At 38.6% G+C, this 13,375-nt stretch overlaps 1 protein-coding gene across 1 annotated transcript in view; it reads right to left on the bottom strand.

Annotated features, from left to right (window-relative positions):
* Window positions 1–12,510, bottom strand: part of MYBPC1 (myosin binding protein C1) — a 111,829-nt gene extending 99,319 nt beyond the window's left edge. Inside the window, exon 1 of the mRNA XM_027106010.1 lies at window positions 12,376–12,510. Within this exon, the coding sequence (XP_026961811.1) occupies window positions 12,376–12,510 (135 nt within the window). The remainder of the gene's footprint in view (window positions 1–12,375) is intronic.
* Between the last annotated feature and the right edge of the window lie 865 nt (window positions 12,511–13,375).

Below are 13,375 nucleotides of genomic sequence, written 5' to 3'. Positions count from 1 at the left end.
ATCTATGGTTGAATCTTACCCTCTTTCTTAGTGGGTTCTGGCATGGCCACAATAAAATGTTATTCTCCAATGAGTTTGCTCCCTTCCAGTACTAGTTGACAGAAACCCCACGAGCAGTAGAGAGATGGTACAGGTCAGCGTGACAAGCAGCTGGGTAGAAGTCTGGCCCTTTTATATTCCCTGTGAATATCAATCATGTTGGCACCGCCCCTTCTTCAGCACAAGGATGCTGGAACTTGACAGCTATGAGGACCTTTCTCACATCTGTTGTCTGTATTCTGCTCTCTCGCCTACTGGAAGGAATCTCCTGTCCATCTCATGTGGCTATGAGAACACCTCTAACTTTCTAAATTCAGCTGCAGCCTTGTGCTCCTCCTTGCTTTTCACTTTCTGTCTGACAGAGACATGTGTCAACTCAGAAATGCAAAAAGTTTGCCTGATAGTAAAAAATTAAATCAAATTAAAAATCATAACATGCTAATTCAATATATACTTTAATTTTCACTAACATTATAAAGAAGAATCTCTATATTGATGATAATGTTATGCTCCCATTAGCTTTTTGTTTTTGTCTATTCTTAATTATTGGGTTTAAATTTTTTCTTCTTTTTATCAACATATTAACACTAATTTGTCATGCCAAATTTCTATGTTTAATATCTTGTCTCATTTTCTCCTCCAAGAATAGCAAGGTTTTCTATTAAGGAATGCTTAGCATTTACCTTTTTTTTGGGGGGGGCGGTACGCAGGCCTCTCCCGTTGCGGAGCACAGGCTCTGGACACTCAGGCTCAGCGGCCATGGCTCACGGGCCCAGCCGCTCCACGGCATGTGGGATCTTCCCAGACCGGGGCACGAACCCGTGTCCCCTGCATCGTCAGGCGGACTCTCAACCACTGTGCCACCAGGGAAGCCCGCATTTACCTTTTTTTCAAAAAACATCCTTTAAAAAAATTACAGTGTATATAAAAGAATGAAGTAATGATACATGCTACAACATGCATGAAGCTTGAGAACATTATAAGTGAAAGATGCCAGACACAAAAGACCATATATTGTATGATTCCATTTATATGAAATATCCAGGATAGGCAAATCCATTGTATCAGAAACTCAATTAGTGGTTGCCAGGGGTTGAGGGGAGGTGGGACTGGGAGTGACTGCTACTGGACAAGAAGTTCCTTTAGGGAAGGATGCAAATGCTCTGGAATTAGGTAGTGATGATGGATGTACAACTTTGTGAATATATTAAAAAAAAACCCACTGAATTATATATTTAAAAATATACGGGGCATGGGCAGAGAAATTCAGATAGACCAGTAGCTACTGTTTTGCTTCAAGATGGCAGATATACACACAAATCTAACTTAAGGTATTGGTAGACTATCAGATCTGGCCACTTTCTCCCCAAACTCTCATGGAACTGATGGAGAGATTTGAGCTACCAAGTGGTCAACCGAAAAAAGACATTTTCCTTTCTTTGTCCACATGCATGGCACCTTAGAGACCAGGACTAAAATTAGTTTATATGAAAAGACAACTACTTGTGTGCTTTTATTGCTATGTGTTTTCAAGACCATTTTCAAGAGACTTTGATTGATCTGTGCTGAACCAGCCACATTGTCTCATTTAATTTCCCTTGTGGCTGAGAGCACAGCTGGTCAGACTTAGCTCTACCAAACTCTTAACTTTTCATATAAGGATGGAAACTCAACTTAGAACTCAAAGCATCATTCTTTAGCTACTTGTGGGGGCGGCGGGGGGGGGGGGAGGAAAGCCAGTCAAGAAGCTCGATGAACATCTACAAAGAAAAGCCTTTTCTCAACCACATAGTGCTACGGAGCACATTGCTTTGCTTTTTAAAATTTTCCTTTATCTTAGATGCCAAACAGCTAAATGTCAGTCAGAATACAGCATATTCTGTAATACAAAGTCAGATATATTGAAAGAAAAAAACAGTAACTTTTTTTTACCGAGTCTATCATAAGAGTATCAATTAATAGATGAAACAAATTAAAGACCTAGAATCTGAAGTCAGACTCTTGGTTTCTATTTCTGGACCTGCCATTAACCAGCAGAGTTTAAGAAAGTCAAGTGGCCTTTCTGGGCCTCAGTTTCCTTTTGTGTAAGATGAGGGGTTTGAAAAAATGACCTCTGAAGCCTCTTCTAGGTTTAACATTGTGATTCTATATCCTAAAAAAAAAAAAAAAATCATTTTTTTCAGCATTCCCAGCACACTGAATACCACATACGGAATGGACATAAGGGCAAAGTGTCATGTTGCAAAGAATGTTTATAGTGATAGGCAGATTTCACACATGCCACAAAAGAGGTGCCCTGCCATCTTTGGCTTCTGCAGACACTGCATTGGGTTTTTAACACACTGATCATTTTACTGAAGTGAACATGTGCCAGGAAATGTTGCAACCCATGGAGAAAATATTTTATGACCCAGGGAACTTTTTGGTAATTAAGGACTTGATTATAAAAAAGATAAAACATTATTGGAGGAATTGGAAGTATGGACAAATTTCAAGATAAATAGTTGTAGAGTGTATTAGATGGTTAAAGTAAGATTTCAAGTTAGAATAGTAAGTAGACATGTGTAATTTTCCTAGGACTGTATCGTTTTAAGAACACATGACCTCTATTTCAGATGTCATACGTTCATCTAGAAGGTTGCAGACTCCTTATCTTCAACCTCACTCTCAGGAAGGGGGACAATGGTCAATAGGGCTCTTTTTTTTTTCTTTTACTAAATCCTTTACTGGGGTTTTCCTTTCGTGTTATTTAGGATGAGGTTAGGCTAAATATAACACAGGATCACAAAATAATGACAGTTAAACCAAGATAGTAGTATTTCTCGTTCACATAAAGCAAGTTCAAAAGTAATTAGTTTAGAGTCATTGTAGTGACTCCACACTGTCATCAGGAATCTAGACTCCTTCGTCCTGCTCTATCATCCAAGGTAACTTTATGGTCTAAAATGGCTGCTAGGGCTCTAGCCATTACATCCACATTCCAGGCAGCAGAAAAAAGGACTCATGTTCTTAATATCTTTGGGACTTCTTTGAAGTCTCACATAAAACATCTGATACCTCCCATGGGCCATACCTTGATTACATGGTCATATCTGGCTACAAAAGAAGCTGGGAAATATAGTCTTTCATTGTCAGTGGCAATGGGCTTCTTTTACTAAAGAGAATGAGAATGAATGTTAAATAGGTAAATATCAATCTCTGCCACATATTTCAAAATAAAAGCAGTAATGTTCCGTGCAACAACCAAAGAGGGCAGAGAAGTATAAACAAGTTACAAGGATACACTGTACAGCAGAGGAAATATAGCCAATATTTTATAACAGCTATCAATGGAGTATAACCTTTAAAAATTGTGAATCACTCTTTTTTTTTTTTACACCTGGAACTTATATCATATTGTATATCAACTATACCTTAATTAAAAAATAATTGTTTTTAATCCTATACCATTCATGTTAAATTTGTGCCTAGACATTTCATAGTTTTGTTACTATTTCAAATGGAATCTCGGTTTTCCATTTCCATTTGTAACTGGTTACTGAGAGTATAAAGAAAAGCTATGAAGTTATTTGTATAATTATTTTGTATCCAGACACCTAATCAAATAATTTTTTAGTTCAAATAGGATTTTTAGGAAAGTCACTTGGATTTATTTACTATAATTTATGATAGTAATATAATATGTACAAATAATAATTTTGTTTTTTTTAATTTTCAATTTTATTTATTTTATTTTCTTATTACATTAGTTAGAAGCCCAAATATGTTATAATAGTGCAGAGGGTGGGTCTTCCTCTCTTGTTCTTGATTTTAATAGAAATGGATCTAGTATTTAAACTTTAATATGATATTTGCTATTTGTAGTAAATAGTCTATCATTTTTAGGTAGTTTCCTTTTTTTCCTACTTAACTATTAGTAACAACTACTGAATTTTATCAAATGTATTTTTGTATACATCATTGTAATCACGTTTTTCTTCTTTAATTTGTTTACATAATGAGTTACATATTTTGAAAACTTGACAAATGTTGGACAATCCTTGCCTTCCTGGTAAAAATCCTATTTCATTACGGTATATTATTCTATTAATACAATTCTGCATTCCTTTGCTAAACAGAATCAGCAAAAAGGAGGCCATGAGCTGGTTCCAGCAGAAGTATGATGGGATCATCCTTCCTGGAAAATATAATCCCGTTTCTATCCAAAAGGCCAACAAGAGGTTTTCCGTGAAATGTAAAAAAAAGAAAGAAAGAAGGAACCAGTTTATGATTTTATTATCTTTTCTTCTCCTAACTTCTTTTGGTCAAGTTTGTTGTTGTTGTTTTCTATGTTGAGAATTTAATTTAGACTTTATTTACAGCCTAAGTCTTTAGTTGTATCACATACATTTTGATTTAGAGTTCTTACTTTTTCATTAATTTATGAATAATCTTAGATTTAGGTTTTTATTTTCTCATTGATCCAGGAGTTATTTAAAAGAGCATTTCTTTCTTTTTTAAATTTATTTATTTTATTTTTGGCTGCGTTGGGTCTTCGTTGCTGCATGCGGCCTTTCTCTAGTTGCGATGAGTGGGGGCTATTCTTCATTGCAGTGCGCAGGCTTCTCATTGCAATGGCTTCTCTTGTTGTGGAGCACGGGCTCTAGGCACGCAGGCTTCAGTAGTTGTGGCACTCGGGCTCAGTAGTTGTGGCTTGCGGGCTCTAGAGCACAGGCTCAGTAGTTGTGGTGCACAGGCTTAGTTGCTCCGTGGCATGTGGGATCTTCCCAGATTAGGGCTCAAACCCGTGTCCCCTGCACTGGCAGGCAGATTTTTTTTTTTTTTTTTTTTTTGCGGTAGGTGGGCCTCTCACTGTTGTGGCCTCTCCCGTTGTGGAGCACAGGCTCCAGACGCACAGGCTCAGCGGCCATAGCTCACGGGCCCAGCCGCTCCGTGGCATGTGGGATCTTCCCGGACCAGGGCACGAACCTGTGTCCCTTGCATCGGCAGGCAGACTCTCAACCACTGCGCCACCAGGTAAGTCCTGGCAGGCAGATTCTTAACCACTGTGCCACCAGGGAAGCCCCTAAAAGGGCTTAATTTCTAAGGAATTAAGTTTTTTTGGTTTTTTTTTAAACTAATTGTTTTAGTGAGGTGAAATTCACATCACATAAATTAACCATTTACTGTAAAGTGAACAATTCAGTTGCATTTAGTACATTCAGAATGTTGTGTAACCACCACCTCTATCTAGTTCCAAAACATATTCACCATCCTAAAAGGAAACCTGTTACCCATTAAGCAGTTACTTCCCATCCACCTCTTTGCTTATTCTCTGGCAACCAATGATATGTTTTCTGTCTCTATGGATTTATTTATTCTAGATATTTTATATAAATGGAATCATACAATATATGACCTTTCGGGTCTGGCTTTTTTCACATAACATAATGTTTTTAAGGTTCATTCACATTGTGGTATGTAAAAAGGAGTACTTCACTCCTTTTATGGCTGAATAATATACTATCATATAGATATACCACAATTTACTTATCCATTCATCTTTAATGGATATTTAGGTTATTTCCACCTTTTGTGAATAATGCTGCTATGAACATGTGTGTACATGTACTTCTTTGAATACTTGATTTCAATTCTTCTGGATATATACTTAGGATTAATTGTTGGATCATGTGGTGATTCCATATTTAACTTTTTGAGGAACCACCAAACTGTTTTCCTTAGTAGCTGCACTACGTACATTCCCACTGGCAATGTATGAAGGTCACAATTTCTCCATATCCTTGTTAATGCTTATTATTTTCCTTTTTAAAAATTATAGCTGTCCTGGAAGGTGTGGAGTTATATCTCACTGTTGTTTTGATTTGCATTTCTCTGATGACCAATGGTGTCCAGCATTTTTTTACGTGCTTGTTGGCTATTTGTATATTTTCTCTGGAGGAATGTCTATTCAAGTCCTTTGCCCGTTTTTTAATTGGGCTTTTTGTTGTTGAGTAATAAGAGTCCTATGCATTTTGAATACTGAACAATAATCAAATAGTTGATTTGCAAATATTTTCTCCTATTCTGTAGGATGTGCTTTCACTTTCTTTATTATGTCCTTTCCTTTGATGCACAGAAGTTTTTAATTTTGATGAAGTCTGATTTTTCTTTTGATGCTTATGCTGTTGGTGTCATATCTTAGAATCTATTGCTGACTCCAAGGTCATGAAGATTTCACGCTATTTTCTTCTAAAAATTTTATGGCTTTAACTCTATATTTAGGTTGTTAATGCTTTTCTCCCTCCTTCCCTCCCTCCCTCCCTCCCTCCCTCCTTCCTTTCCTTCTTTTTTTTAATGTATTTTGAGTTAACTTTTTATAGGTGTGAGGTAGGGGTCTAAATTCATTCTTTTGCATGGGGATATCCTATTGTCCCAGCACCGTTTGTTGAACAGACTATTCTTTTCTCATTGAATGGAGGCACTCTAGTTGAAAATAATTTGGCCATAGATGTGAGGGTTTATTTCTAGGCTCTCAATTCTATTCTGTTGGTCTATATGTCTATCCTTATGCTAGTACCACCCTATTTTTATTACTATAGCTTTATAGTAAGTTTTGGAATTGGGAAGTGTTGGGTCCTCCAACTTTGTTCTTATCTTGCAGTATTGTTTTGGCTATTCAGGGTCCCTTGAAATTTCATTTAAGAATCAGCTTTTCAGGACCTAATCAAGCTTACAAGCTTTTGCACAGCAAAGGAAACTACAGCAAAGACAACCTATGGACTGGGAGAAAATATTTGCAAACGATGCGACTGACAAGTACTTAATTTCCAAAATATACAAACAGCTTATACAACTCAGCAACAAAAAACCAAACAACCCAATCGAAAAATGGGCAGAAGACCTAAATAGACATTTCTCCAAAGAAGACATACAGATGGCCAAGAGGTGCATGAAAAGAAAATATCGCTAATTATTAGAGAAATGCAAATCAAAATTACAATAAGGTACTACCTCATACCAGTCATAATGGCCATCATTTAAAATTCTACAAATAACAAATGCTGGAGAGGGTATAGAGAAAAGGGAATCCTCTTACACTGTTGGTGGGAATGTAAGTTGGTGCAGCCACTATGGAAAATGGTATGGAGTTTCCTCAAAAAATTAAAAATAGAATTACCATATGATCCAGCAATCCCACTCCTGGGCATATATCCAGACAAAACTGTAATTAGAAAAGATACCTGCACCCCTATGTTCATAGCAGCACTATTCACAATAGCCAAGACATGGAAACAACTTAAATGTCCATCAACAGATAAATGGATAAAGAAGATGTGGTACATATATGCAATGGAATACTACTCATCCATAAAAAAAGAATGAAATAATGCCATTTGCAGCAACATGGATAGAACTAGAGATTATCATACTAAGTGAAATAAGTCAGACAAAGACAAATACCATATGATATCACTTATATGTGGAACCTAAAATATGACACAAATGAACCTATCTTTGAAACAGAAACAGACTCACAGACATAGAGAACAGATTTGTGGTTGCCAAGGTGGAGGGGGTTGGGGGATGGATGGAGTGGGAGTTTGGGTTTAGCAGATGCAAACTATTATATATAGAATGGATAAACAACAAGGTCCTGCTGTATAGCACAAGGAACTATATTCAATATCCTGTGATAAACCATAATGGAAGAGAATATAAAAGAGAATTCCTCAGCAGTCCAGTGGTTAGGACTCAGCGCTTTCACTGCTGAGGGCCAGGGTTCAATCCCTGGTCAGGGAACTAAGATCCCACAAGCTGCACAGCACAGCCAACAAAAAAAAAAATTAGAGATTAAAAAAAATATATATATATATAGAGAGAGAGAGAGAGAGAAAAGAATGTATAAAAAGAAGAATGTAAAAAATTAGAGGTTTAAAAAATATAGAAAAGAATGTGTATATATATGTATAACTGAGTCACTTTGCTGTACAGCAGAAATTAACACAATGTTGTAAATCAACTATACTTCAATTAAAAAATAAATAATTTTTAAAAAGAATCAGCTTTTCCATTTCTTCAGAAGGGTCATTGGAATTTTGATAAGGATTGCATTGAAATTATAGAAGGCTTTGGGTAATATTGCCATCTTAAGAATATTAAGTCTTACAATTCATGAACATAAGATGTCTTTCCATTTATCTAGGTCTTCATTAATTTCTTTCAACAATGTTTTATAGTGTCAGTGTCCAAGTCTTTCATCTCCTTGGTTAAATACATTCCTAGGTATTTTATTTTTTTGGATGCTACTGTAAGTAGAATTGTTTTCTTAATTTCCTTTTTGATTTGCTCCTTGCTAGTATATAGAATTGCAACTGATTTTTGTGTGTTAATCTTGTACCCCACTACTTGTCTGGATTCATTTATTAGCTATAGTGTGTGTGTGTGTGTGTGTGTGTGTGTGTGTGTGTGTGTGTGTTTTCTTTGGAATTTTCTATATACATGATTATGTCATCTGCAAAGAGAGATGGATTTTTGTTTTTAAATTAATTAATTTATTGATTGATTTTTTGCTGTGTTGGGTCTTCGTTGCTGCATGCGGGCTTTCTCTAGTTGCAGTGAGCAGGGGTTACTCTTCGTTGCAGTGCATGGGCTTCCCATTGCGGTGGCTTCTCTTGCTGCGGAGCACAGGCTCTAGGCCCACGGGCTTCAGTAAATATGGCTTGTGGGCTCTAGAGAGCAGGCTCAGTAGTTGTGGCACACGGGCTTATGTGCTCTGCAGCAGGTGGGATCTTCCCGGACCAGGGCTTGAACCCATGTCCCCTGTGTTGGCAGGTGGACTCCCAACCACTGCGCCACAAGGAAAGCCTCATTTTGGGGGTTTGTTTTGTTTTGTTTTGCCACACTGCTTGTGGGATCTTAGTTCCCTGACCAGGGGTCGAATCCAGGCCCTCAGCAGTGAAAGCACAGAGTCTTAACCACTGGACTGCCAGGGAATTCCCAAGAGATGTTTTTACTTCCTACTTTCCAACTTGGATGCCTTTTATTAGATTTTCTTGGCTAACTGCTCTGGCTAGAACTCACAGTATAATGTTGAATAGCAGTACTGAGTGGGTATTCTTGTCTTATTCCTGATTTTAAGGGAAACGCTTTTCCACTGAGTATGATGTAGCTGTGGGTTTTTCATGAATGCCCTTTATCATGCTGAGGAAGTTCCCTTCTATTCTTAGTTTTCTGAGAGTTTTTATCATGAAAGCGTGTTGGATTTTGCCAAATGCATTATCTACATCAATTAAGATGATCTTGTGAATTTTTTCCCTTCATTCTATTAATGTGGTATAACATTGATTAATTTTCTTATGTTGAGCCACCCTTGCATTGCTGGGACAAATCCCACTTGGTCATGGTGTATAGTCCTTTTAATATGCTGTTGGATTCAGTTTGCAACTATTTTGTGGGGATTTTGCACCTATATTCATGAGGGATATTGTTATGTAGTTTTCTTGTGGTATCTTTGGCTTTGGTTTCAGGATAATACTGGCCTCAAAGAACTAGTCAAGAAGTGTTTCCTCTTCTATTTTTTGGAAGAGTTTGAGAAGGATTAGTGTTCATTTTTCATTGGATGTTTTGTAGAATTTACCAGAGAAGCCATCAGGTTCTGGTTCTAGGCTTTTCTTTGTTGAGAAGTTTTTATTATTTGTTTGTTTGTTTGTTTTTTCGGTATCTGGGCCTCTCACTGTTGTGGCCTCTCCCGTTGCGGAGCACAGGCTCCGGACGCACAGGCTCAGCGGCCATGGCTCACGGGCCGAGCCGCTCCGCAGCATGTGGGATCTTCCCGGACCGGGGCACGAGCCCGTGTCCCCTGCATCGGCAGGTGGACTCTCAACCACTGCGCCACCAGGGAAGCCCCTATGATCTAAATTTTAAAAAAATTATTGAGACTTATTTTCTGACCTAACGTTTGGTGTACCCTGGAGAGTGCTCCATGTATACTTAAAAAGAACGTGGGGCTTCTACCAGTTCTCCCTGCCATAAACTACCTCGTTATATGTAAAACAAGAAGGAACAAGTGGCGAGGGTGGTGCAGGTTTTGTGAATTTGTAAAATTTTAGCAGAGCTTTACTAAGTGATTGCTAAGTAAATTCCCTCTCCCTCTCTCTTTCTCTCTCATTTCTCTATCTCTGCCTCTATCTCTGTGTGTGTCTCAAGTTTATTCTATGTGCACTTGCAGCTACCAGGACAGTGACGTTTCTACTCACAACATTATAAATTGATATCATGAATAACTGACATTTAAATTTAGCACTGTGAATGGATGGTGATAAAATTGAAGCTGTTCTCCCAAATACTTATGGAAATCCATTCCATTTTTAAAAACTTTCTTGCACAAAATGTTCCTGGACTCACCATTCTTAAAATGAAAAAGAAAGAAACCTGCCTTCTTGACATTCCTTAGTGTGACTTTGAATTTTATCTCACACCAAGTACAAGTTCATACTGGAAGCTTTGCAGGCTATCAATAGAACTCTGCTCACCCGCCTTATTTTAAAGCTGAAGCATGTTAAGCCCTTTAAGCCTCTCCTCATAAGACATACCCTTCATCTCCCGAATTAGTCCTGGTGCCTTTGCTGGATCCTCTCCAAGATTCGGATATTCTTTTAAGCTTCATGTCCCTGTCGTACACCATGCAGTAGTTTACAATCACTGAGAGTTCCATTGCCTTAAAATTTCATTTAATTTATGGACCCTAACAATTTTCAGCCTCCATGTCTTCTCCATGCTTACAGTGTTTATAGGAAAAACACATTTTCCTAATTCTGATGACTATAGGTTACATGTGCAATAAATGTATGTTTCGTAAGAAACGAAAAAACAAACCAAAATGAAACAAATTAAAAAAACCAAAGTACAGTGGAACTCAGAGGTCCCCGACCCTGACCTATGATTTCCCATCTGCAGGTGTTGGCTCCTACTATCTCCTGCAGCTGAAACAGCATTCCTTCCCACCATAGTGGTTCCAAAGCTGATGCATTTTGGAAGGATAAACTCTAAGGTGACTTCCTTCCTCCACACAGTCTTCTCTAATGCCCCAGCTAGAAGGTATCTCTGACTTCACTGAATACTTTACATATATTCCTTGTATGGTAATTACAGTCTAACTCCTATTGTTCTTACTTATGTGTCTTATTGTTTAAACCAGAGAGCTTGACCTGGTAGCCTGTGAGCTAAACCCAGTCTGCAAGTGAATTTTGCCTGGCCGGCACACTTGTTTCATGTAAAAAATATAAAAATCATTTAAATCATGAATTTCTGGCTTCTCTTGGAAATACTGGGTCCAGACAGAAACAATAGGCTAGGGCTGAGGAGGGGTCACCCCAGTTTGCTTCTTGGGTCACTTCACTCATTCGTGTTAAGTATGGAGCCCAAGTGGGCATTTGAATTTGCAATACTTAGTCACAACTTTGGTATTCTTGAGGCAGCATCTTGTCTTAATTGTCTTTATAGCTTGCAACAGGCATGTAGTAATTTGTAGCTGAAAAAAATAAATGCCTATGGATAGACAGGTAAGTCTTACTTCTTTTTTTATTTTTATTTTTTAGTAACTTTGAGGTAATGTCAATGGGATCCGACCAATTTCTCCCATTCCCCTATTTCATCATAACATCTTAGCTATCAATAAGTATTTATTCACCTTCTACTAGGCATTGAAAGCTTGGAGATACAAAACAAGCAAGTGTGGCACCTTGCCCTGCCCCATGGGGGTACCGTTTGAGGCAACAAGAAATAAGCACATGAAATAATTTGTGAGCAAGATATCATTGTCATTTCAAGGCAACACAGCAAAGTTTTAACAGATGAGACAGTGGAGTCAGACAGAGTTGGGTTTATATCTCGGCTTTGTACTTACAATCCTGCAATGTATGGTAAAGTATTTAACTTTCCGAGCATTAGTTTCCTCATCTGTTGCTGGTCCCATTTCAAGATTTAGACGGGGACAACAATCACATCTGCCCCGTAGAGATGCAGGAGGGTTAAATGAGCTGACACGTGTGAAGTCCTTGGCACAGTGTCTGGACCTGGTAAATGTCCTACAGATGGAAGGAGTTACTACTGGCAGCTAAACAGTCCAGAATCCTCTATAGAACGTATAAGAACATCTAATCAGTATGCAAAATTCACCGATCCCTATTTCCCATATACGTAATCTGTATTATCAGTTAGTCTGCTATACTCTACTAAAAAGTGGCTGCTAAATAGTCAGTTTACTCCTATGTGCGATTGCTGGCTTTGTGTGGGTGTGATGGAAAAGATCAGTTTGTCACCATGAGTCTTTTCACACTGTGGACATGTAAATACCAGCCCTCGGTCTGCAGCTGCAGCTGCTATTTGCAGCGCTGGGGCCTCTGAGATGGGATTCTGCAGCTCAGATTTATTTTCTGACCGGTGCCTTTGTTTGAAAAGACTCTGGTCCCGCTCAGCTGCCCGGACCATTGCTGCTGTCACACAGTGCCCTCATTTTCCTCCCTGGTTGAAGGTGTGCTTCTTCCCTCATCTCACTCCCAGAAAACTCAGGGAAGTGACCATCATCATTTAGTAAACGTTTCCAGTGTCCCAGGCATTCTGCTAAGCATTTTACATGCATTATCTCCTTTCATATTGATAAAATGCTGCATTTCTATCTTCATTTTAAGATGAGGAAATTGAGGTACAAGGAGGTTAGATAATTTTCCATAGCTCACAGTTAGGAAGCGGTGGAGCCAGTATTTGAAAGAAGGTATGTTTACCAGAATCCAAGGTCTTAACCATTAACCTATATTTCCTCAAATAAATTTAGGTTGGGCTTCCCTGGTGGCACAGTGGTTGAGAGTCCACCTGCCGATGCAGGGGACACGGGTTCGCGCCCCGGTCTGGGAAGATCCCAGATGCCGCGGAGCGGCTGGGCCCGTGAGCCATGGCCGCTGAGCCTGCGCGTCCGGAGCCTGTGCTCCGCAACAGGAGAGACCACAGCAGTGAGAGGCCCGTGTACCGCAAAAAAAAAAAAAAAAAAATTTAGGTGAATATCTTCCCTTTGAAAACACATGTCTCCCAATCCTAAGATGTTCATTGATCCCTTAGCATGACAAGGAAGGTGGCAAAGATGTGTCCTGTCTAGGCTCAGTTCATAGATCTCCGTAGTGCCACCTGCAATGCTACTTTTTAAGGGCTCCGGGAAAATGAGGACAATGCAGTGATCAACTAGCAAAGTCTGCAAAGGACCTTCAGTATGTCTATCTATTGATTATGAAGGGGAAAGTTCCAGAAATAAGAGTTTCAGTGTCTTCATTTTGAGGGATGTATCAATAGAATGATTTCATGA

The sequence above is a fragment of the Aethalodelphis obliquidens genome, unplaced genomic scaffold, assembly GCF_003676395.1.
Source record: "Aethalodelphis obliquidens isolate GAN/ISIS:26980383/991018 unplaced genomic scaffold, ASM367639v1 scaffold8, whole genome shotgun sequence".
Taxonomy (NCBI): Eukaryota; Metazoa; Chordata; class Mammalia; order Artiodactyla; family Delphinidae; genus Aethalodelphis; species Aethalodelphis obliquidens.
This window is presented reverse-complemented; position numbering and strand designations above follow the sequence as displayed.